Here is a 21,682-nt window from a genome sequence, read left to right on the forward strand (position 1 = left end):
TATTAATCTCCCCTCTCCCTCTTCCAAGCAATCGGTAGTCTACTTTCTGATTTTATAGCTTCACCGTTTCTGGATATTTCATATAAATGGAAACTTACAATATGTGGTCTCTTGTATGTGGCTCCTTTCACTGTGTGTTTTTGTAGTTCATCCAGGTGGTAGTATGCACCCGTAATTTGTTCCTTTTTATTGCTGAATAGTATTGCAGTGTATGAAAAGAGCATATTTTGTGTACCCATTCACACATTGGTGGACATTGTTTTTTTTCCAGTTGGGCTATTATGAGGCATGCCGCTAAGAACAGTTCTGTGCAACTCTTTGTGTGGATATGTTTCCTTTTAGATAGATAGATAGATATGTAAGGGCGAAATTGCTGGACCACACAATAAATTTCTGTTTAACATTTTAAGAAACTGCCAAACTGTTTTCCAAAGTGCCTACACCATTTTACATTCCCACAGCGAAGTGTGAAGGTTCCCATTTCTCCACTTTGTCTTCAAAATCTGTTATTACCTGTATGCTAAAATATGGACACTCTATGAAAAATAACGCCCCCCAAAAAGTTTTAAAATGTTCGGTCAGGGGGCGCCTGGGTGGCTCAGTGGGTTAAAGCTTCGGCCTTCGGCTCAGGTCATGATCCCAGGGTTCTGGGATCGAGCCAGCCGCGGGCTCTCTGCTCAGTGGGGAGCCTGCTTCCTCCTCTCTCTCTCTCTCTCTGCCTGCCTCTCTGCCTACTTGTGATCTCTGTCTGCCAAGTAAATAAATAAAATCTTGAAAAAAAATAAAATAAAATGTTCAGTGAGGAGGCTACCTTTAACCAGGTGAAACGACCATCTCTCAAAAACTGACTGCAGTCCTCCAGCCAGCAGAGGGCGCCCCAAGCCAAACTCTCTCCTCCTAGCCTTTCACAGCGCCATCTTAGCGAGATCCTCGTTGCTAGGAGACGTAGACGCGTCTTTGGGCTCCAGACCCCAGCCTCACCGCTGTCCCAAGTTCTTTCTCTTGTGTGAGGACTAAGATCTAAGGTCCCACTACCATCCAGGGGTAGTTACGCAAGGCCCTCTTTGGGGGCGTTTTCCTCCTCTTTCTCCTAAAGCTGACCAAAGCGGACTAAGGATCCTCGCCTAGCTTCATCCCCCTCGACCCCGCTATGGCTAAGAAAGGGAAAAAGGCCAAGTTGCCCCTGTCTGATGAGGAGCAGCTGCTTCTGTTTCAGCAGAAGTTGCTGGCAGAGGAGGAGATGGCCAAGAAGAAAGAAAGGCTCCTGAGCCAGTTCTTGAAGGTGATGGCTTTCTGCATGACTCTATGCCCAACCCCACCCACTCCCTGCACGGCCCCGTCGCCTTGACCCTCTCATTGTGGCAGCCTATGTTCATGCTGGCCTCCCCTGCTTCGGAAATCTTGAAACCCAAGTATACTCAGATTTCTGGCAACACTGTTTGGGGAGGAGGCAGTTCTTTGTGAAGCACGGAGGGGGGCAAGTGGTATAGAGGTTGACGGTCACAACTGAGCCCCAGACTGGGACATGAGGTGTTATCAGCTGTCTGAGCGTCTGAAATTCTGATATACTCCCTAGAGATTACAAACAACATCCTGCTCTGATGTCTTCACGTGAAAGAAATTCACACTTGCCCTCCCTAAAGTGCCATCAGGCTGTTCCTGTCTTACTTCAGACCCTCCCAAAAACAAGAACAGGAACTCCCTGAGTGTTAGTCATCAGGAACTTTGGTCTTTTATGCAAAAAAAAAAAAAAAAAAAAGACAAAGGGTAAGGTGTCAGTGACAATCTGTGATCTTGTTTGTTTTACGTAACAGGGCTTCATGCCCTGACCTTCTGGGGGCATATTTATTCCTTCACACAGGAAAAGTTGGCCAAGGAGGAGCACAATAGTGCTCTGAACCTTAACAAGATTAACACACAGTGGAGAACCGTCCTTAGGGAAGTCAAGACGAGAGAGCTTCATAAGGACATTGAGATCCTCAGCCAAACATTTGAACGAGTGGTGGACTGCAAGGACAGTGTCATCAAGGTAGGTGCTCTTCCCAAGGAAACACTTAAACCTGGCTGCCTTGATCTCTTAATAGAATGGGCCTACGGAATTAATTTATTAATCAATTTTGGGGGAAAGTGGGGGAGAGGGGTGGGGGAGGGGCAGAAGGACAGAGAGAGAGAGAATCTCAAGCAGACTCTATGCCCAGAGTGAAGCCTGACATGGGGCTCAGTCTTTCAAGCCTGAGGTCATGACCTGAGCTGAAATCAAGAGTTGGACGCTTAACCGACAGAGTCACCCAGGCACCCCTAATTTTTAAATCAATCTTAAAGCACTTACAAGATGCAGGCTGTAATGAAGCCAGCATTAGTAATACCAGTTTTCACTGAAATGAAAAGTGGACTCCTGGGCTGTCCTCCCGCTCCCCTGCTGCAGCGTAGCCATCTTCCTTGGTCATCTACTGCCTGAAACCAGCGCTATACAATATTAGAGTTGTAAGGCACAGCAGACGTCACCCAGTGACTTGAACTTAGTCTCGCACCTTCACTTCGATATGGAAAGACTCGGTTCCAGAGAAGGGAACTGGCTTGCCCAATGTCACACAGCCAGTCAGCAAGAGAGCCGGAACGAGAGCATGAGTTTCTTGATTCCTCCTACTCCCGTGCTTTATTTAACCAAACTCTGTTTGGCCTCTTTGATTCAAGTTCACTGGCCCTGGGTGAATCTGAGATCTCCATGAGTAAGGGCTCTCTAAGCATCTCAATCACAGCCATATGGTCTTGGGAGACTGAGCTGAGTCCATACCATCTTTTCTAAGGGATTTTGCTATATCCCTTCTTTCACCTATTTTTAACCTGTTTACCACTCCTCCTTAGTCTTTTCAACCTTAAAACAACAACGGAAATCCCACAGTAACAGCAAAATATACCTTATTGGCCTGGCATGCCCTCTATTGAAAAGATGCATCTCTCCTTCACACCCTAACCCCTGAGGGAAAAAAAATTTCAGTAGACCTGGGCAAGCTTTCAAGTGATACGTATTAAGAGTCCCCAAATTTGCAAAAACCACTATAAATTAGAATTCCTTGCCCCACTCGTTGTACCTTATGGCTTTTTAAGTGACTTCTTCAGCAGTTATCAAATACTTGCAGAGAAGAGAACCAGCAGGGTTCTTTTAAGGATGCTGAGCCGTGGCCAGGCTCACCCTCCAGCCAGTTAGCTTCCAGCTTTGTAGCTAATGCTGCCGGTCCCGCCTTAGGAAATTCACACACTGCTAATGAAGCGCCTTCAGGGTCATTCCTGAATAACGGAAACTACATGTGTTAAATGTGCAAATGTTAGCGATCTTGCTGACTCTTGCTATCTCCACTTCTTCACTTCCTCTGGATCCTGCATCCCACAACTGCTTTCCACTCTTCCCTAGGAACTTGCTCTGGTAAAGACTATCAGGCCCAAATCACAGATACTTTCCATCATTTAGTCTTCATCTAACCCGAGTCCTCTGTGGCATGGACACTTTTTTTGTTTTAATTAAAAAAAAAAAAAAAATATATATATATATATATATATTTATGTATTAGAGAGAAAGAGAGAGACCCTGAGCGGGGCGCAAGGAGGGGGCAGAGGGAGAGGGCCAGACAGACTCCCCTATGAGCAAGAAGCCCTACGTGGGACTCGATCCCAGGACGCCGAGATCACCACCCGAGCCGAAGTCAGAGGCTCAACCAACAAAGCCACCCAGGTGCCCCTGTGGCACTGACTTTCTTATTCACACACTCCTTGAAACTCCCCTTTGGTTTCCATGACATCATTCTTTCCAGCTTTTCTCCTGCCTTGGGAATATATAGCGAATCCTCTTTGTGAGTTTATCTTCCTCTCTCCCAATGCCTGAACTTAATTTGCATGTTTCTGAGTCTGGCCATCTCGCCCTTTAACCACATGTCTAGGGCCTAGACAGTCGTGCTCATTACCGACTTAACTTTTTAAAATTTCATTTATTTCTTTCTTTAGAGAGAACACGAGTTGGGGAGAGGGGGAGAATCTCAAGCAGACTCCTCGCTGAGCGTGGAGCCTGATGCAGGGCTCAATCTCACAACCCCAGCTGAAACAAAGAGTCAGCTACATAACCGACTGAGCCACCCAGGTGCCCCTCATTACCTTGACCTTTAATACCACTTTTATATCAATGACTTCCAAGGATCTGCAATACCAGCCTGGATTTCTTTCTCGAGTTCCACATCATTCTATTGAAGATTCCTAGATATCTGTCCCTGACTGTTGCATTGTCCTCACAACCAAGCTCAGGAGCTTCCTCTTCCCTGGCCAGGCCAAACCAATTTTTCCACAATATGGTCTTCCTTACACTCAATTCAGGTGGCCAGTGCCATTCATTCACCAAACCACCCAACACAGAAATCTGGGAATCATCCAGGCTTTGCTTCCATCCCTGACTTCTGTTCCAAGTTTTGTATAGGTCCTCTGATTAAGTATTTTTCAAAGCTATATCCTGCCCTCCCTCCCCACTGTGCTGTAGCAGGGGAGACCTGGGCATCTTCTCTTATATGGACTGTTCCAACAGTCTCCTATCTTCCAGTCCTCATGCCCAGCCACTTGAGATGACTGTCGAAACAACTACCAGAATCATCTTTTTGAAACAAAAATCTGATTCTGTTATTCCACTGCCTAAATTTTAGTGGCTTCCCACTTCCACAGGAAAAAATCTAAACTCCAGGGAAAGGACATCAAAGCCCTTCATGATCTGGCCTCTCCCTGTGCCTTTCACACACCCCACATAGTTTCTTACCTGTGATTTTGCACACGCTGTTCCCTCTATCTGGAAGTCTCTCTTCCCCATCTCTTCAGTCTTCCTGGCAAACTCTAATTCCTTCACGAGTGCTACAAATGACATCTGTCCTATGAAGCCTTCCATGGTGCTCTTAGTCAGATGCAGGCATTCAGTCTTCTATATCCCATTGTCACTGGTCAATCATCAACCTCATAGCAATTTCCAGGTTATAGTGTAAATTTCTGTTTATGTAACTCCTTAGCTCCTTTGGAGGGCAATGAGCATGTCTTTTCATCCCCAAATCCTTGGCACCCAGAACAGTGCCGGTAAGGACAGGTTTAGTAAACATTGGCTGAGTGAATGAAGAGGCTTCCATTATCAGCACCTATTTCAAAAGATCCTATTTCATACCAAACATATAAGGTAAAAGCTAGCTCTGCACAGAGGTTCTGGTAGTTTACAGTGAGTGTCTCAATGTGTCTGATCGTGTAGGCATTCACTAAATCCTTTTTTGTTTGTTTCATTTACTTTTTTGAAAAGATTTTATATTTAAGTTACCTCCACACCCAACATGGGGCTCGAACTCACAACCCCAAGATCAAGAGTTGCACGCTCCATCGACAGAGCCAGCCAGGCACCCATTTCTTTCATTTTAATTTGTTTTACTTTTTTGAATAAGTAATACATTCACATTATTCAAAATTGAAAAGATGAAGTTATACAGAGAAAAGTGCCCTCCCACCAGTGCCTTTCAGCCAGGCAAGGCCTCTCTCAAACATTGTAGTTTCATGAGTAAACTTTTTTTACACAAATGGTAGAACTACATACTGTTCTGCCCCTTGTCTTTTTCAAACAGTTTATCCTAGGGACTATTCCACATTAGCCCATAAAGATCTTCTTTTTTTCTTTTAATAACTGCATCATATTCTATATTGTAGTTTAACAAATTACTTTGTATTCTGTATTTCCTAGATTTTGGTAATTAAATCTAGAAGGTTGGAGGTGTTGTATTCTTACATATTCTTCCATCAACCAGGGACATATGTCTGGTTATCTCTCTTTTTTTTTTTTTTTTTAAGATTTATTCATTTGAGAGCAAGCAAGCATGTGTGAGTAGGGGAAGGGGCAGAGGGAGAGAATCTTCAGGCAAACTCCTTGCTGAACGTGGAGCCCAGGGGTGTGGGGGGCTCAGTTGCACTACCCTGAGATCACGACCTGACCCAAAATCAAGAGTCAGACGCTCAACTGACTGAGCCACCCAGGCACCCTGCCTGGTTATCTCTTTTTGTGATGTTAGTAACTATTGATTATCCATTAATTCATTGAGGGTTGCAAAATGCTGATTTTTAAATTTTTGTTTTATTTTATTTTATTTATTTATTTATTTGACAGAGAGATCACAGGTAGGCAGAGAGGCAGGCAGAGAGAGGAAGGGAAGCAAGCTCCCCGCTGAGCAGAGAGCCCCATGCGGGGCCCGATCCCAGGACCCCAGGACCATGACCTGAGCCAAAGGCAGAGGCCCTAACCCACTGAGCCACCCAGGCGCCCCCAATGCTGATTTTTTTAAATTAACATATAATGTATTATTATCCCCAGGGGTACAGGTCTGTGAATCATCAGACTTACACACTTCCCAGCACTCACCATAGCACATACCCTCCCCAATGTCCATAACCCAACCACACCCTCCCTACCCCCCTTACCCCCCCAACCCTCAGTTTGTTTTGTGAGATTAAGAGTCTCTTATAGTTTGTCTCTCTCCCGATCCCATCTTGTTTAAAATGCTGATTTTCTAATAGCATCATTCCTCTTTCATTTATTAGCTTGAATACTGCTATAAAGAGATACCTTCTGTCACTGAGCATTCAGTTAACAGGAGGTATAGTTTATACAATAAAGGCAGCATAAATACTTGATTATTTCTTTGCCCTTTACACACCATTAAGAAAAAAAAAGCAAAACAAAACCGATGGGTTGTCTGGTATTCTCAATGGTAACTGATTTTTTAAGTATCCTTACGAATTCATAAACAATGTTGATATTTTTCAGTCCATTGTAGTTTTTACCCTTATCATTGCTCACGTTGCCCCCTTTCTGCCAGTGAAGTGTTCCAGTTATCCAATACCGATAACATGGCATCCCTAAATTAGTGACTTAAAACAACAATTTATTTTATTATTTCTCATGATTCGTTGATCTAATTCACCCACTTGGTGCTTGTTTGCTGTCTCTCCTACAGTGTTCAGTCAGATGTCAGCTGGGGCTACAGTCACCTGAAGGCTTGACTGGGCTGGATGTCTAAGGCGGCCGGCGGTTGATTCTGTCAGCCAGCAGGGAGCTCAGGGGGGCTGTTGACTAGAACGCCTAATGTGGCTCCTCCCCAAGCACTGCCCTGCTCACACTGTGATGGCTGGATTCCTGGAGGGAGTGTCCCAAGAACAAGCATTCCAAGGGGCAGGAAGCAGAAGCTGCCAGGTCCCATAAGGGCTATGCCTGCAGCTGGAACAGTGTCACTTCCACCATATTCTCATGGTCCAAGAGTCACGGCATCTCCCCACATTCAAGGAGACGGAAGGAGAGAAAACCTCTTGAGGGACAAATGGCAAGGTCATGTTGCAGAAGACTGCAGGATAGCAAATATTGTCATGCCCATCTTTGGAAGATACAATCTGCTCCAGTAAGACACTTTTCTTGGTTCCTGAGTTCTTCTGACATGACGCCATTGGTCTTTCATAGCTGCTCTGCTATCTTGTTTGAGATACCTTAGGTTCTACTCGCTTATGTTCTGCCTCAGATCTTGGAGCAGTCATTTCTCCAAGAATCCTCAATCCCTTTTATTATTTTTTTTAAGATTTTATTTATTTATTTGACAGACAGAGATCACAGGTAGGCAGAGAGGCAGGCAGAGAGGGAAGGGGAAGCAGGCTCCCCACTGAGCAGAGAGCCCGATGGGGGGCTTGATCCCAGGACCCTGAGATCATGACCTGAGCTGAAGGCAGGGGCTTTACACACTAAGCCACCCAGGCGTCCTCCTCAATCCCTTTTAGTGGTAGCCTCATTGATAGAAATATCTTTTGTCCCTAGGATACTGCCTAGCTCCATGGGGTCCTGTGATGTCGCTTATACTTTCCAATCACCAGTGGGAGAACCAGCTCTCCTAGAGCCAGAGAGCTGGCATTAGGAACTCGGGGGAAATGCCATTCACGCCATCCAGCTGAATACACTTTTATGTTCTTATACTGATGCCATTCAGCCGAAATAGGAACTCTGGTTCCTTTCCAGTCTTTAGCCAAGGACCTGTCGGAAGCAGAGGAGCAGTACGCCCATGCCCTGCGCAGCCACCTGCACAGCATCGACCAGCTCTTAGCCCTGCAGAGATGCCGGCTCCGCCTCCTAGAGGAAAGCTACGACATGGAGCTGGAGGCCCTAACCAAAGAGTTTGAGACCGAAAGGTATGGAGGCCTACGAGGAAATCGGGGATTGAGTCCAGGAGGGGATCCAGAGCCTGTGTCAAGGAGCTACCTCTACGGAGGCGATCAGCAACCTGGAGCATCCCACCTTGCTTATGACACGACCCCCACCAGAGAACATCCAGAGTTCCTTCTGAACTCACGCAGGTTTAAGCTTGTAGCCTTAGCTTCCCTATGCCCTCTAACACCCTCACCACCTACTTTCAGCTATCAAAATCCAACCCATCTGGCAGGGGACAGGGAGGGAAGGGAGACCTCTCACTAAAACCTTTTGTACTTCTTTGCTTTTCATATCATATGAATGTATTCCCTGTTCAAAGATGAAAATAATCTTATTTACTCTTTCTGACCCTAATACGAATAGAGCCTACCCTCCCTCTGTGATCCTTCAAATACCTAGGAGTTTGTACCACTCATACAGTTCTACATACTGCGCTGAATGGTCATTTTTGGTCTGTATGCTTTATCCCTCAGAGCAGGGACAGTGTCTTATCTCCTGCAGGAAGACAATTATTGACCAGCATGAAAAAGAAATTCACTACCTACAAGATGTCTTCATGGCCATGGAGCAGAACTATATAGATTCTGAGTATGAAAGTAAGCTGGAGTTCCAGAGCATGTGGGATGATCTCAAAAACAAGGTATGGAGGGAGAGTAGCTGGGCAAGAGAAGAGAGAGAAAAATGCTCAAGGTCACTGGAGGGCCTACAGACACTTAACCAACACAACCAAGAAAATGCCTGTACCCTTCTGCATTTTGTAATTTTGAGAAATTAGCTGGGAATACTATTCCAAAATGTCAAGGAAATGCACTTTAGAGCTAAAAGGCACCAAGGAGATCATCTGGATTCACCCCTGTGATTTGCAGATGAACAAAGTAAGGCCCAAAGAAGTAAAATGATCTGCCAAAGTCATGCTGCTGCACTGTGATAGAACCAGGAGAATCTAGGTCTGCTCTTGGCCCAAAGTGCTTCCCACCACCCTAGAGGCTGCAAATTTAGGTATCTTGCAGACCTGGGTTTGGGCATGGGTTTTGTTTTGTTTTTTGTTCCACAGTGTTTTTAAAAATTTTTAAATAAGCTTCCTACATTTAAAAATTGGGAAATTTCAGTGGTGGCGCCTGGCTGGCTCAGTTTGTAGAGCATAAGACTCTTGATCTCAGGTTCATAAGTTCAAGCCCCATGTTGGGTATTGAGCCTACTTAATAAAAAAAAAAAATTGGGGTCCCTGGGTGGCTCAGTTGGTTGGGCGACTGCCTTCGGCTCAGGTCATGATCCTGGAATCCTGGGATCGAGTTCCGCATTGGGCTCCCAGCTCCATGGGGAGTCTGCTTCTCCCTCTGACCTCTCCCTCTCATGCACGCTCTCTCCCAAAAAATAAAATCTTTGAAAAAAATTTTTTTAAACAAAACTAAAAATGGGGGAAGATTTCACATAAAAACCCAAAATTTTAGCTTCCCTTGAAAAAAAGATCTGGTAACACTGGGTCCCATTTCCAAATGGGGACATTGGTGTGGAGCTGAGCAGATATGCTCTGCACCACCCTCAAAGCCCATGAAACATTTCTTCTCTGGTTCACCACAGGCTTCCTCTAGCTTACAGCACTTATTTACATCATCTGCCTGGTCTTTGTAGGCATTCTCATTGGCGACCTCTGCACTGTACTAGGTTATTAACAGTTTAAGAGGGGGAGGGTGCTGGAGGCAGCCAAGCACTGGCTATTTTGGTGCCACTTCCTAGAATCTAGAAGAGAAGCATTTTCTAAGACTGCAACTGGAGAACATAGTAGAAGACCTGTGGAGAAGGTTCCAGGAGGCACTCAAGAATTACACCGATGCCACAGAAGACCAAAAGATTGCCTTTGAGGCTCTGAAGGTGAAAGATGAGAAGAGCTCCAAAGAGATTGAAGCACAGATGAAAAAAATACAGAGACTACAGGTGAGTGCAGCCAGCTGAAATACTCACTGCTTTAAGCGCTCCATTATCCCCTGGTCATCTCCCAATTTCCACTGGACCCTATCACTGGTTGGGGAAAAATGAGATCCTTGGATTTCAGTCCCCAGATTGTCCTTTTACCTGTCTCACTGAAGGCCTTTAGCTCATCAGGGGTTTCCTCTAAACTCTATTCCTCCAGGACTCCATGATTATTTTAAAAAGCAAGATCATGATGCACAACCGTGAGAGTGAAGACCAGAACCAGTACATTCGTAAGGACAAGGAGCTGGTCCTTGCCCAGCTGCGAAAACTTAAAGCCCAAAGGACTCAGGCCCGGGAACTATCACAGGAAAACTTAATCAAACTCACCTTGGAAAGTAATGCCACCCTCAAGGCCCTGAGAAAGATCGTTGATAAGGTAACAGGGGAGTGGGCAGTCAAAAACAAACAAACAAACAAACAAACAAGGAACTTGGCTCCTTGCAAAGTGAAAGGGGTTTGAGAGAGGTAGAGGGCTTTCTCCTGCTTCCTGCCTGCATGGATGTCTGGACTATGTTTTGTCTTCCACATTCCCTCCCCTCTTATGTTTTAAATTAAATGAATAATGAATTTGCTCAGACTGTAAAGTTCTTGGAATAGTGCTTGGCACGTAGTAAGCACTCTGTGTTAGATGTAGTCATTACTCTAGTCTCACAATTGGGTGAATAGTTTCCCTGGGTTTAAGCAGGGGAACCAGCTCCACTATCTCCCCTTCCCACCCCGTTTCCTAATAAAAGGTCTCTTCCTGCTTCTGACAGGGTGAAAAGATCCTGAAACTTGCTGAAATATGTAGAAAGTTTGAAACCGAGGAAGAAAAAGTGCTGCCTTTCTATTCAACAGTCTTGACTCCTGAGGAGCAGAAGGAGATCGAGGAAATTTACCCAGAGGAGCTTACTGAGGAGCTCACAAAGGTAAAAGGTCCTAGGGTCCTGGGGCCACCACCTGAGGCTGGCGATCACAGGCCATGGGGACTGCATTTGCGAATGGGCCTCAACACGCACCTTCTTCTTTAACTCCACTCCCAGGTGATAGTGAACTACAAAGGGATGGAGAATTTCTGGAAAAGGTACAACAAAGTGAAACTGGAGCAACTGAGCCTCCAGCACAGACATGCCCAGTTGTCAGAAATCAATAGGAAGTTGCGGGAGATGCTGAAGCAGTACTTGGATGGCATCTCAGTGAGTGACGAAGTGCTAAGCCAGCTCAACCCACTCTTCATCGTCAACCATCGCAGTAACTTACCCCAGCCTTTGTCCACACCTACCACCCAGCCAGGTGACAAACCACCTCCAGCCACTTACAACATCATTGAAGCGGCCCACGTGATCTCCCACATCCTGTGATAGAAGGAGAAAATCACTTTTCAAACCCCAAACAATTTCTTGAGAGAACTGAAGACTTTGCTATTAAAAATTTCCAAGAGGGTTTATGAGCTCCTTCTGTTTGCCATATTGGAGAGCGCAGTCTATTTGGAAGATACTAGGAATGCAGTAGCCCCAGAGAGTGGAGATAATAGCCAGGCAGTTATCAGGAGGCTCACTGTTCAAGAAGCACTGCTACGAGTTCTGGGCACTAAGAGGGCCAGAACCCATACCTTTGGGATGTAGAGATCCTATGGGAACATTCAAGTGCAGGTCCTTGGCAGTAAGGACAAGAGGAGGCAGGGGAAGAGGTGATCCAGAGCCACCAACCACCCCAATGTCAGGCAGGATCCAACTCAGAATGCCTTTTTCCCCAGCCCTTTCCCTCATTCCCACTTACAGAAGTAGCCTCAGAAAGTATCAGGTGAAGAATCCAGAGAAACTTTTAAAAATTATTTATTTCTTTTTGCTCTTGTTTCGTTTCTCTTCCTTGAGCTTCTTTTTGGAGACTTTAGGTCTGTTGGCCTTTTTGTATAGGTGATACCCAATGAGGCCCAGGAGGGCTGGCACCATGGCCATGCCTACCAGAGGCAGAACGCCCTTCACCAGCTTTTGCCAGTAGTTGGCTCGGATCAGTGCAATCAGCTCCACATCAAACTGCAGCACTGCATCCGCTGAAGGCAGAGAGGAGGCGAGGGTTAGAATCTCTGCATTTTATCCAGGGCTCCGAATCTAAATGAAAGCAGGGAGGGCAGGCCACACGAAAGCAACAACTATGACGCTGGCAAGATTTAAACATGATGTGTTCCTCTAGACAAAAGCAGAGAAGGGTTATGAGCAGACTCTACTGATAGTTATGTTTACTCCCTATGAATGTGGCTTGTGTTCAGTGACAAGTCTATGCGGGACAGGAAAACTCTGTGGATCTAAGACATTACAGGCTGTTCTCCATTGGTAAGTCCAAGAACCCCTATACTAACTGCACTCCCATTTCCAAATAGCCACATTGATAGAATCTTTGCAGGGCTGAAATTAACTGGCTTTAACCTAGACATTTAAAAATGTCACTAACCAATGAGCCCATGCGATGTGACTGTTAGAAAACACAGATGTTTCATCACAGAGGAAGGAGGTGGCTTAAGAATTAAGGAGCAGGCGAATGAACAGGAGTGAATCAGGGGAGAAAGGCAAACACTAGAAATGGGGAGATCGTAGAGCTTTGGGTGAAGAGCTTTTCTTTAGTCCCATGACCCTCTTTGCGGTTCTTCCTCTAAGCTGGAACTAGGATAAGAACTTTTATCCTAATACTCTGAAGTGCAAAACATTTTAGCTAATAGAACATCTGTAATAACCCAAAGCAAGAGATCTGCATCTTGGGAAATCTGTCCCAGGACCTGTTGACAGCTTTTAAAGTTGTAGGGTGAGCTTGGCTTTTTTTTTTTCTTTTTAAATTTTTTTTAAAGATTTTATTTATTTATTTGACAGAGAGATAGAGAACACAAGTAAGCAGAGCGGCAGGCAGAGGGAGAGAGACAAGCAGGCCCTTTACTGAGCAGGAAGCCCAATGTGGGCCTTGATCCCAGGACCCTGGAATCATGACCCAAGCCAAAGGCAGACGCTTAACCAATTAAACCACCCAGGCACCCCTGGACTTGGCTTTTAAAAGTTGTTTTTTGTTTTGCTTTTTTAAAAATTACTTGACTGTGATGATTTTTACTGCCTATTCCCTGGTGGAGGCTGAAAGGAGGGGTGGAAATGTGGTGAGAAGCCATGCCAACAGCACAAATGACACGGGCTGAAGTTGTGGAGAAAAGGCATGAAAAAGTCTAGAGTTCTGAGAGGGCTAGCAGAGGCAACAGATCCAAGTGGCTCAAGTCAGTGTTTCCTCCCTAACAAGCTGCTGTCTGCCAGAGGGAAGCCAGGGAGCCTTAATGGGTTCTATGCGTCTGGTCCGTATTGGTGGTCTGAAGAGGAAAAAAGCAGCAGCCCTACAGGAGGAGGCCCCAGCGCCCCGGACCTTTTCAGCAAACTGGATTTAGACTTTCTCAAGCCCCAGACAAAGCTCTGAGGGACTGGGTACTTTGATTGCCTGACAGAGAGGACTAGTCAGATTACCTGGGATAGACGGTGGAAATCCCCGTTTTCCATAGGCCAAGTGAGAGGGAATGATTGCTCTTCGCTTCTCTCTGAGGGAAGGAATGTGAATCACAGCTGGGGTGGGACCAGGTGGGCTAGGAGCCTCAGTCCATCCACAGCCCCACCAGCAACGCTCTCTGGATATTCACCCCAAATGATGAACTCTCCCAGCTGAGCACCAAACAGGTTGACCAGGAAAGGTCTCTGTCCCCCCACATGCCCCAGCTCCTCCAACAGAACCCACAGCCAGATAGGCACAGTGGCTCTGGATGCCCTTCGGGTTCCCAATGACCTGGACCTGCCCAGTGCAAAGCCTTTATCATACATTCTTCTGCCTCTCCGAGGAGTAAGGACAGCAAAGTAAGCCTCCACCCATGCAAAGGGGGTGCCCAAGCCCACCCCTGCCCTGATACTCACCCCACACACATGTCTAGAAGGCTCTGCTCCAGACCTTGAGGAAGAAGACACAACTGAACAGGAAGCTACCTACATCCCCCAAAGCCCAGGAGAGGAGGATCAAATGCTCCCTACAACCTTCAACTAAGCTTCCCACTTCTCAAATCCCTAAGCTCCCCACTTCTCAAATCCCTGGCCATCCGTGGGGTGTGGGGCAAAGGGAGTGTCAGAAGCCGGGTTTGAACCTCAGGAGGTGAGTGGTAGAGTCCTGGTGGCATTTTCAACGTATTTTAGGGATTGAGGAGGCTAAGAAGGGTTTAGGTCGGAAGAAACAGAATGGGAGGCGCAGGTCACATACCTGGGATCACCTGCTTTTGGCCAAGTTCTATAACCAGAGGATCTCTGGTCAGGGAAGTGTCAATAATGCGTCCATCTACCAAGCTGCCCTGTGGGGAGAGAGCAGCAGGAGCGCACACCTCGCAGGGCACCACACACACCTGGGCCCCTGGGCAGCTGCGGCAACCCCCTCGCAGCTGCAGCCCAGCATTCCCCTCCGGGCAGAAAGCAACAGGAAGCCCCAAAGGGCAGGCGCTTCTCGGAGATCTCCCCACCCCTCGCTTCTCTGAGCCGGGGCGGAACTGGCGGAAAAGCGGGGAAGGGAAATAGGCAGGCAGGAGGCGCGCCCCTCCCCCCGCCACGTGCTCGACGACCCCGGAGCTCCAGCTTCACTCCCTAACCGTTTTGCCACGTGTCCCAGCCAGCGCTGACGTGTTCCAGCAGGGCACCGCCCCCTCCCGGGCCCCGCCCCGCCCCCCCCACCCCGATCCCTCACCGTGTAGTGTATGTGCAGCGTGTCTCCAAAAGCAGCGGGCTCCGCGCACGGCTCGGGGGGCTCCACCTACGAGCGGACTACAGGAGTCACGCAGGCTCCTCCAGAGATCCCGTTCCGACCCCGACACCCAGCACTCCCCAGATCAGTTCCCGCACTCGGTCTCCTCCCCGCTCCCAGGTTCGTGCCGCTCCCCTAGTTCCCCAGCAAGGCCCGGCCGCCGCAGCCCCGGGACATCCTCTCCTCACCAGGGTCTCCACTTGGAGGGTCCGAACGGGACTTTCGGTTTCAAACCCAGCCTCAGCCCGGCACATCGCCCCACTGAGCAGCAGCAGCAGCAGACGGAGCGGGAGAAGTGAGGAGCGCAGGGTCATGACTGGACGCGGGGCAAGGCACGGGGCACCGGGACAGGCTGCTCCGGTGACGGCGGCTAGGACAGCTGTTCCCTCGGAGCCCAGGCCGGACTGGACGGGACGGGGCGGGTCGCAACGCGCCAGCTCCTCCTCCAGCAGCCCTTCCTCCACCTTGTCCCCACCTCCTGGAGGGAGGAGGCCGCCGGGAGCCCTTCCCTACCCTCAAAGATCGGGAGGTCGCGTTTTAGGATCCAACCGTTGGCCGTTCTGTCCCATAGCGAGGGGCTGGGTCACTTAATGGCACCCACTTACGATGACCTATTATGTGCCAGTCACTTTTCTGTAATCCTCAAAGCCACCCTGAAAGGTAGGCATAATTGTTTCCATTTTACAGATGAGGAGTGCAGGTTAAGAAACCTGCCCAAGGTCTTCTAGCTAGGTGGCGCCAGAGACAAGATTCAAACTCAGGACGGCCTGAGTCCGGCGTGTTGGGTCTTTGGTTTTTCCTCTTAAGATACAGGTCTCTTCACACCTGTCCTGGCAGTGTCCGTTTGGCCCACCCCACCCCAGCGGTTGTTAAAGAGGGCACCCCGTCCCACTTCCAGCCATTCACCTTGAATTCTGGAGGTCACAGGAGGCAGGGAGCTGTCTCGTCTGCCTGTTCTTTGGAAAGCTAATTTCAAAGAGCCAGGAGCTATTTTCCTGCAAGGATGGGCGGCGAATCCCTGATCTTTTCCTCACACCGACCTATCCCTCCTCCTTAATGGCAAGCTTGTAAAAAGGGCAACTTACAACCTTTTTATGTTCGTGTAAGGAGCTGTTTTTATTTTTATTTTGCCCAACCTAGGGCTTGACCTCACCCCAATATCAAGTCTCATGCTCTACAGAGTGAGCCAGCCAGGTACCCCCAAAGTACTTCAATTTCTTAAAGGGGTTTTAAAGTGTTTCGGGCAACACAACCAGTCCCCTTTTGTATGATTTAAACCCTCACTGCCCACTCAGGCCATGGCACCTGAATTCTGCTCCCTCAAAAAGTCATCACTGAGCTCAGTCACCAAATTCTTGTGTCATTTCTTGGTCCCTGTCCTCTTCAGCATCTCTCTCGTATTTGATGCCACTGAGCTCTGAATGCCCTCCCAAGCTCTAGATACAACTAACTGCCTGCTGGGTATCTCCACCTGGATGTTTGACCAGCACATCAAATCAACACACCCAATACTGTACTCATTCCTTTTTCTCCATCCATCCCATCTGTAACAATCTAGAATTCCCTCCCAATTTTCTGTTTCTGTTAGTGGCTCTGCTGTTAGCATTCTCCTAAATTCTCCTCTCATTCCCACATCAACCAGTCTCCTTTGATTTGTCCTTCCACCACCTCTCCAAGCTTTCCTTCCATTCCCAAGGCTACTACCCTAATTAAGCCATTACCTCTTTGGAATTGTTGAAAAAGTCCCCTCAGGAGGAGGGGATTTCTAGGGATGATGAAATGCTCTATATCTTGATAGGGAGGTGGCTAACATGGGTGTATGCACTTGTTAGAACTTAAACTATATGAGATCTGTGCATTGCACTGCACAAATTATACTTCAAATTATACTTCCAATTAAAAAATAATAATAAACACAAAACTACATTTTCAAGTCTTCCTCAAAGCTGAATAAGGCCATGTGACTAAGTTCTGGCCAGTAAGACATAAGCAGAAGTGTTGGAAATATTGTCCTGGACTTCCAGCAAGGCCCCTTAAAGAAAATTAATTCAGCTAAGAAGTGTGTCATTGTGTGCTCCTCCTCCTCTCCTCCAGCTCCTTCCCTTCCTTTGTTCTGCTGCCTGGCATATAGATGAGATGAATTACACTCTAGCAGTCATATCAGACCATGAGGTGACCATGAGGATGAAGCTATGTGCGAGGACGGTGAAGCAAAAAGAAGTCTGAGCCCTGGGCGCCTGGGCGGCTCAGTGGGTTAAGCATCTGCCTTTGGCTCAAGCCATGATCCCAGGGTCTTGTACTGAGCCCTGCCTGGGGCTCTCTGCTCGGCAGGGAGTCTGCTTCTCCCTCTCCCTTTCTCAAATTAATTTTTAAAAGATCTTATTTATCTGTCAGAGAGAGAGCACAAGCAGGAGTGGCAGGCAGAGGGAGAAGCAGGCTCCTCACTGAGCAGGAGCCTGATGCAGAACTTGATCCCAGGACCCTGGGATCATGACCTGAGCCAAAGGCAGACGCTTAACCAACTGAGCCACTCAGGCATATCTAAAGTCCTTTAAAAAAAAAAAAAAAAAGTCGTCATCTAAGCTTTGGTAACCATAGAGTCACCATTCTAGCCCTGGACTGTCTACCACTTTTTTTCTTTTAAGATTGTTTATTTATTTATTTGCAAGAGTGCACACAAACAGGGGGAGCAGCAGACAGAGGGACAAGCAGACTCCCCGCTGAGCAGGGAGCCCAATCCAGGGCTCAATTCCAGGACCCTGAGATCATGACCTGAGCAGAAGGCAGATGCTCAACCCACTGAGCCACCCAGGGGCCTCCACCAGACACTTTTTAACTGAGGTAGAAATGAATTGCTACCTGGATTATAAAAGAGAGAGAGAGAGAGCACTCTAAGCCCCCCAATCCCTAGCATCTCCCTACTTTAGCCCATTCTGTACACTGCTGCTATCTGCTCAGTTCCAGTTATGGAGCCTATGGCCCCTCATTGCCCAGTGAATAAAATTCAGACTCCATGACATGCCAGTTGAAAACTTTTATCATCTGGTCCTAATCTGCCTTTCCAAACTTGGCTTTTATTCCATTAAATTGAAGGCCTTTTAATGACAGCAACCTCATCTTTCTCATTTCTATATTCTCATTGCCTAGTATAGTGTTTGATACATAGATGGGTTGATGAACATTTATGAATTGAACCAAATCCTCTTCCTGCTCACAGACTGTACTCTAACATCAGATGAACCTGCATCATATTTTTCCATCTCTGTGCCCTGGCTCATGCTGTTCCTTCACCTGTCACGCTTCCTCCAAAGCTCAAATATTACTTCCTCTCTGTAAAGTCCCGATTCCCTTATTAAGAAGTCACTTATTTCTGAACATCCAGCACACTCTGGGGGACATTATTACATTTTCCTTTGTGTTGCAATTGTGTGTATGCCCCATTTCTCCCTATCTCCAAAGAGCCATCTCACTGATGGCAAGGACAAGGTTATGATCATGCCTGGAGACCCCTAGGTACTAGCTGTACAATACCCTCCATATAACAGATTCTAGACAAATGCCTTTTATACTGAATAAGTATTATGCTATGTAGTACTTTTTCTTTTTGCTATGCAATACTTCCAATAGAACTAAAAATATCTAACTATACTGGGGTGCCTGGGTGGCGACTCTTGGTTTCAGCTCAGGTCATGATCTCAGTGTTGTGAGATCAAGCTCTGAGTCAAGCTCTGTGATCAGCATGGAATCTGCTTGAGAGTCTCTCCTTCTCTAAAAATAAATCTGTAAAAAATACATATATAACTATACTAACTTGGAAAACCTCCAAGACAAATGTGTGTGTGTGTGTGTGTGTGTGTGTGTGTGTGTGTGTACACCCTTATGTTTAAAAAAAAAAAAAGGCAAGAATAGGGACAAGACTAGAGCCTGGATGGCTGAGTTGGTTAAGTTCAGGGTCCTGGAATCAAGGCCCACATTGGGTTCCTTGCTCAGCAGGCTCTACTCCCTCTGCCTGCTGCTCCCCCTGCTTGTGCACTCTGATAAATAAACTCTTTTAAAAAATAAATTTTTTATAATAGTAATAGATATGAAAGGAGTACACTTATATTTTAACCCCTCCCCAAGTGTGTGGAGGTATATATATTTACAAAAGAAACTACCAAAAGGAGACACACTAAGCAGCCACAGGTGTTTACTTTGGGAATGGGAGTGAGAAAAGTAGAGGGGGAACAGGTTTCACATGTTGCTCTGTATATTATGTATTGTTTAGATGTTCCACAATGAAAATTACTTTGGTTACAAAAATACATTTTAAAATTAAATAGTAAATGAATGAACACAATATATAATAATACAAGGGAATGTATGGGAGGTGTTGAATGAGTTGTGCTAATAAAACTAAAGGAGCAGGGCAGCGGAGAAGAGTCCTTGTGATTAGAGAGGTCATGGCAGCTTTGCAGATCTTAAAGAAAAGTGGTATTCTTTAAAAAGTGAGAAAAGGGGAGCGCCTGGGTGGGTCAGTGGGTTGAACTTCTGCCTTCGGCTCGGGTCATGATCCCGGGGTCCTGGGATGGAGCCCGCATCAGGCTCTCTGCTCAGTGGGGAGTCTGCTTCCCACTCTCTCTCTACCTGCTTCTCTGCCTACTTGTGATGTCTCTCTGTCAAATAAATAAATAAAATCTTAAAAATAAATAAATAAATAAATAGAAAAAGAAAAAGGGATAAAGGCAGCACGTCGGATGTTTGGGAAAAATGAGTGGACAAGTTTGGTTAAAGTAATGGATTCAGGCAGAGGAGCAGAGAGAGATAGTTCGAGAAGGAAGCAAGAGCTGGTTGTGGAGAGCTTGAATGTCACATGAAGGCAGCGGGAACCCACTGAAGGTTTCTGAGCAAAGCCGTGACCATGCACACTGTACTGATGTGTGGGGTGATTGGAATGGTGTCATGAAGATGGAAGGCTACTGCCCAGTCCAAGTCTGAGACTTTGTCAGGAATGGGAAGGGGAAGTGGAGGTGGAGTTGGGGCAGAGGGCGGATAGTGGGAATCAGGCAAAACTAAGACAACACTATCACCCACAGAGGGCAGCGCAAGCCCACCTGAGCCCAGAAGGGAACAGGGAGGAAGGAGCCTTCTCCTTGGATCACGTTAAGAGGAAGCTGAAGGCCAGAGAAAGGCAAGATGGTTCTGGAAAAGGCAGGGGGGTTGGCACAACCCTGACTGGAGGCACAACTCTGAAATCAGAGGGCCACTCCTCGACACCTTCAAAGGTGTCTCTATCAGTGAGAAGACGAAACTCTACCACAGCCCCCTGCACTCACAGGGTACCCGCCAGGATCCAGTTTGGTCAAGGACAATGATGTTTATTCATTCATCAAGGCTGAATGCCTATTATGTGCCAGACCGTAAGCAGGGCACTGCTTTCTAAATAGTTTTAATATGTTTACTTTTAACAGACTGTTAAACAAAAAGCCTATGAGTCAGCATACGTAAATCTGGATCCAAAATCTAATGCCACATTTTCAAGGGCAGATATACCTTGGATGACAAAATGTTTTCTTTTTAGGTATGGTTATGCCCTCATTCAGCCCACTCTCTTCTGCAGCTTACAGCCAAAGTGACACACACAAGCAGACACTCACCTTCAAGCCATGATGGTGAATAGTCCTGACCCAAGTTCCTCACTTCCAGACCTTCAGGCACTGCGTTGCTCCCTTTCCCAAGGTTTGGATTTCCTCAGACTTAACCTTCTCTTCCCTTTGCTCAGGAACTTGGGGTCATTCTTACCCAATCCCAGCAACCACAGCCAGGAAACCCAATTGGATTGAAAAACCTATAGAGGAAGGCAGGCCTCTGGATCCTATCACTCCCCAGTGACCAGAACCATACTTACTCTATCCCTCCAGTTACCAGGTTAGAAAGTAGAGAGCTGGACTTTGGCCTTCCTATCTCCACACCCTTCAGAACTGGAAAAGAAGTGTTCCTAGTACTATGACTGCCTGCCCAAAGACACCACGCTATGCACCAAGCAGCAGCAAAGGGGTATCCCTCACACAGTTATTCCCCAACTCTCACTGCCCCACATGCTGCACTACGGATATCCCAAAGGATTTCAGAGCATCCCAGAAATAGACTGCCAGGTCTTTCCATCAGGACAGTGGTTAGACTTCCTTCTTAGCACAGGTCTGGAACCGTAAAAGGTACTAAGTAAGTACCTGTCAATTTTCTGCTCTGACCAATCTAGGCACTTGAACTGGAAGTGATGTGAACCCCCAGAGCCTTCAGACCTTATACCTCAAGTCTGAGAAACTCCTACATACCACACTCATTTTCCCTGTCACTGTCCCCAAACTCTGAAATGAAGGCGACAGTCTGTCCTCCACCCCAGCCAGACCAATCCAAGGCCTTCCGCTGGCTCTCTCTAGGCTCATGTTGAAAACTCCCTTGCCCAGAATATTCTGAAGTAGATCCTGGGCCCAAGTCTTCTGTCAAGCCATAACTGAAGAGCTATTCAAGTTCTGGGCAGATATAGTTGCTATTTGTCCTAAGAGCTGGATGCTGAACACTTATCTTCCAGGTTAAGCCTCTCCCTCATCCCACCACGTGCCCCCAAAAGAAGCTGAAAAGTTTAAGCAACAGCCACAAGGGACTGTGCTCTGACATCAGATGCTGTCAACTCATTCCTGGCAC

At 46.9% G+C, this 21,682-nt stretch overlaps 2 protein-coding genes across 2 annotated transcripts; one reads left to right on the forward strand and one right to left on the reverse strand.

Moving 5' to 3' along the window:
- Positions 1-965: 965 nt before the first annotated feature.
- Positions 966-11,641, forward strand: CCDC65 (coiled-coil domain containing 65). The gene is made up of 8 exons (XM_046011229.1): positions 966-1,282; positions 1,862-2,029; positions 8,057-8,226; positions 8,747-8,885; positions 9,983-10,180; positions 10,377-10,595; positions 10,975-11,127; positions 11,242-11,641. Exons 1-8 carry the CDS (start codon positions 1,151-1,153, stop codon positions 11,557-11,559), a joined length of 1,497 nt encoding a protein of 498 aa, XP_045867185.1. The 5' UTR covers positions 966-1,150; the 3' UTR covers positions 11,560-11,641.
- Positions 11,642-12,017: 376 nt separating this feature from the next.
- Positions 12,018-15,430, reverse strand: FKBP11 (FKBP prolyl isomerase 11). Its single transcript, XM_046011230.1, has 6 exons — positions 15,187-15,430; positions 14,942-15,007; positions 14,468-14,555; positions 14,131-14,164; positions 13,693-13,763; positions 12,018-12,251 (listed from the first exon to the last, which is right to left on the reverse strand). The coding sequence occupies exons 1-6, from the start codon at positions 15,310-15,312 to the stop codon at positions 12,034-12,036; spliced, it is 603 nt and encodes a 200-aa protein (XP_045867186.1). The 5' UTR covers positions 15,313-15,430; the 3' UTR covers positions 12,018-12,033.
- Positions 15,431-21,682: the final 6,252 nt, after the last annotated feature.

Source organism: Meles meles, chromosome 7 (genome assembly GCF_922984935.1).
Source record: "Meles meles chromosome 7, mMelMel3.1 paternal haplotype, whole genome shotgun sequence".
Taxonomy (NCBI): domain Eukaryota; kingdom Metazoa; phylum Chordata; class Mammalia; order Carnivora; family Mustelidae; genus Meles; species Meles meles.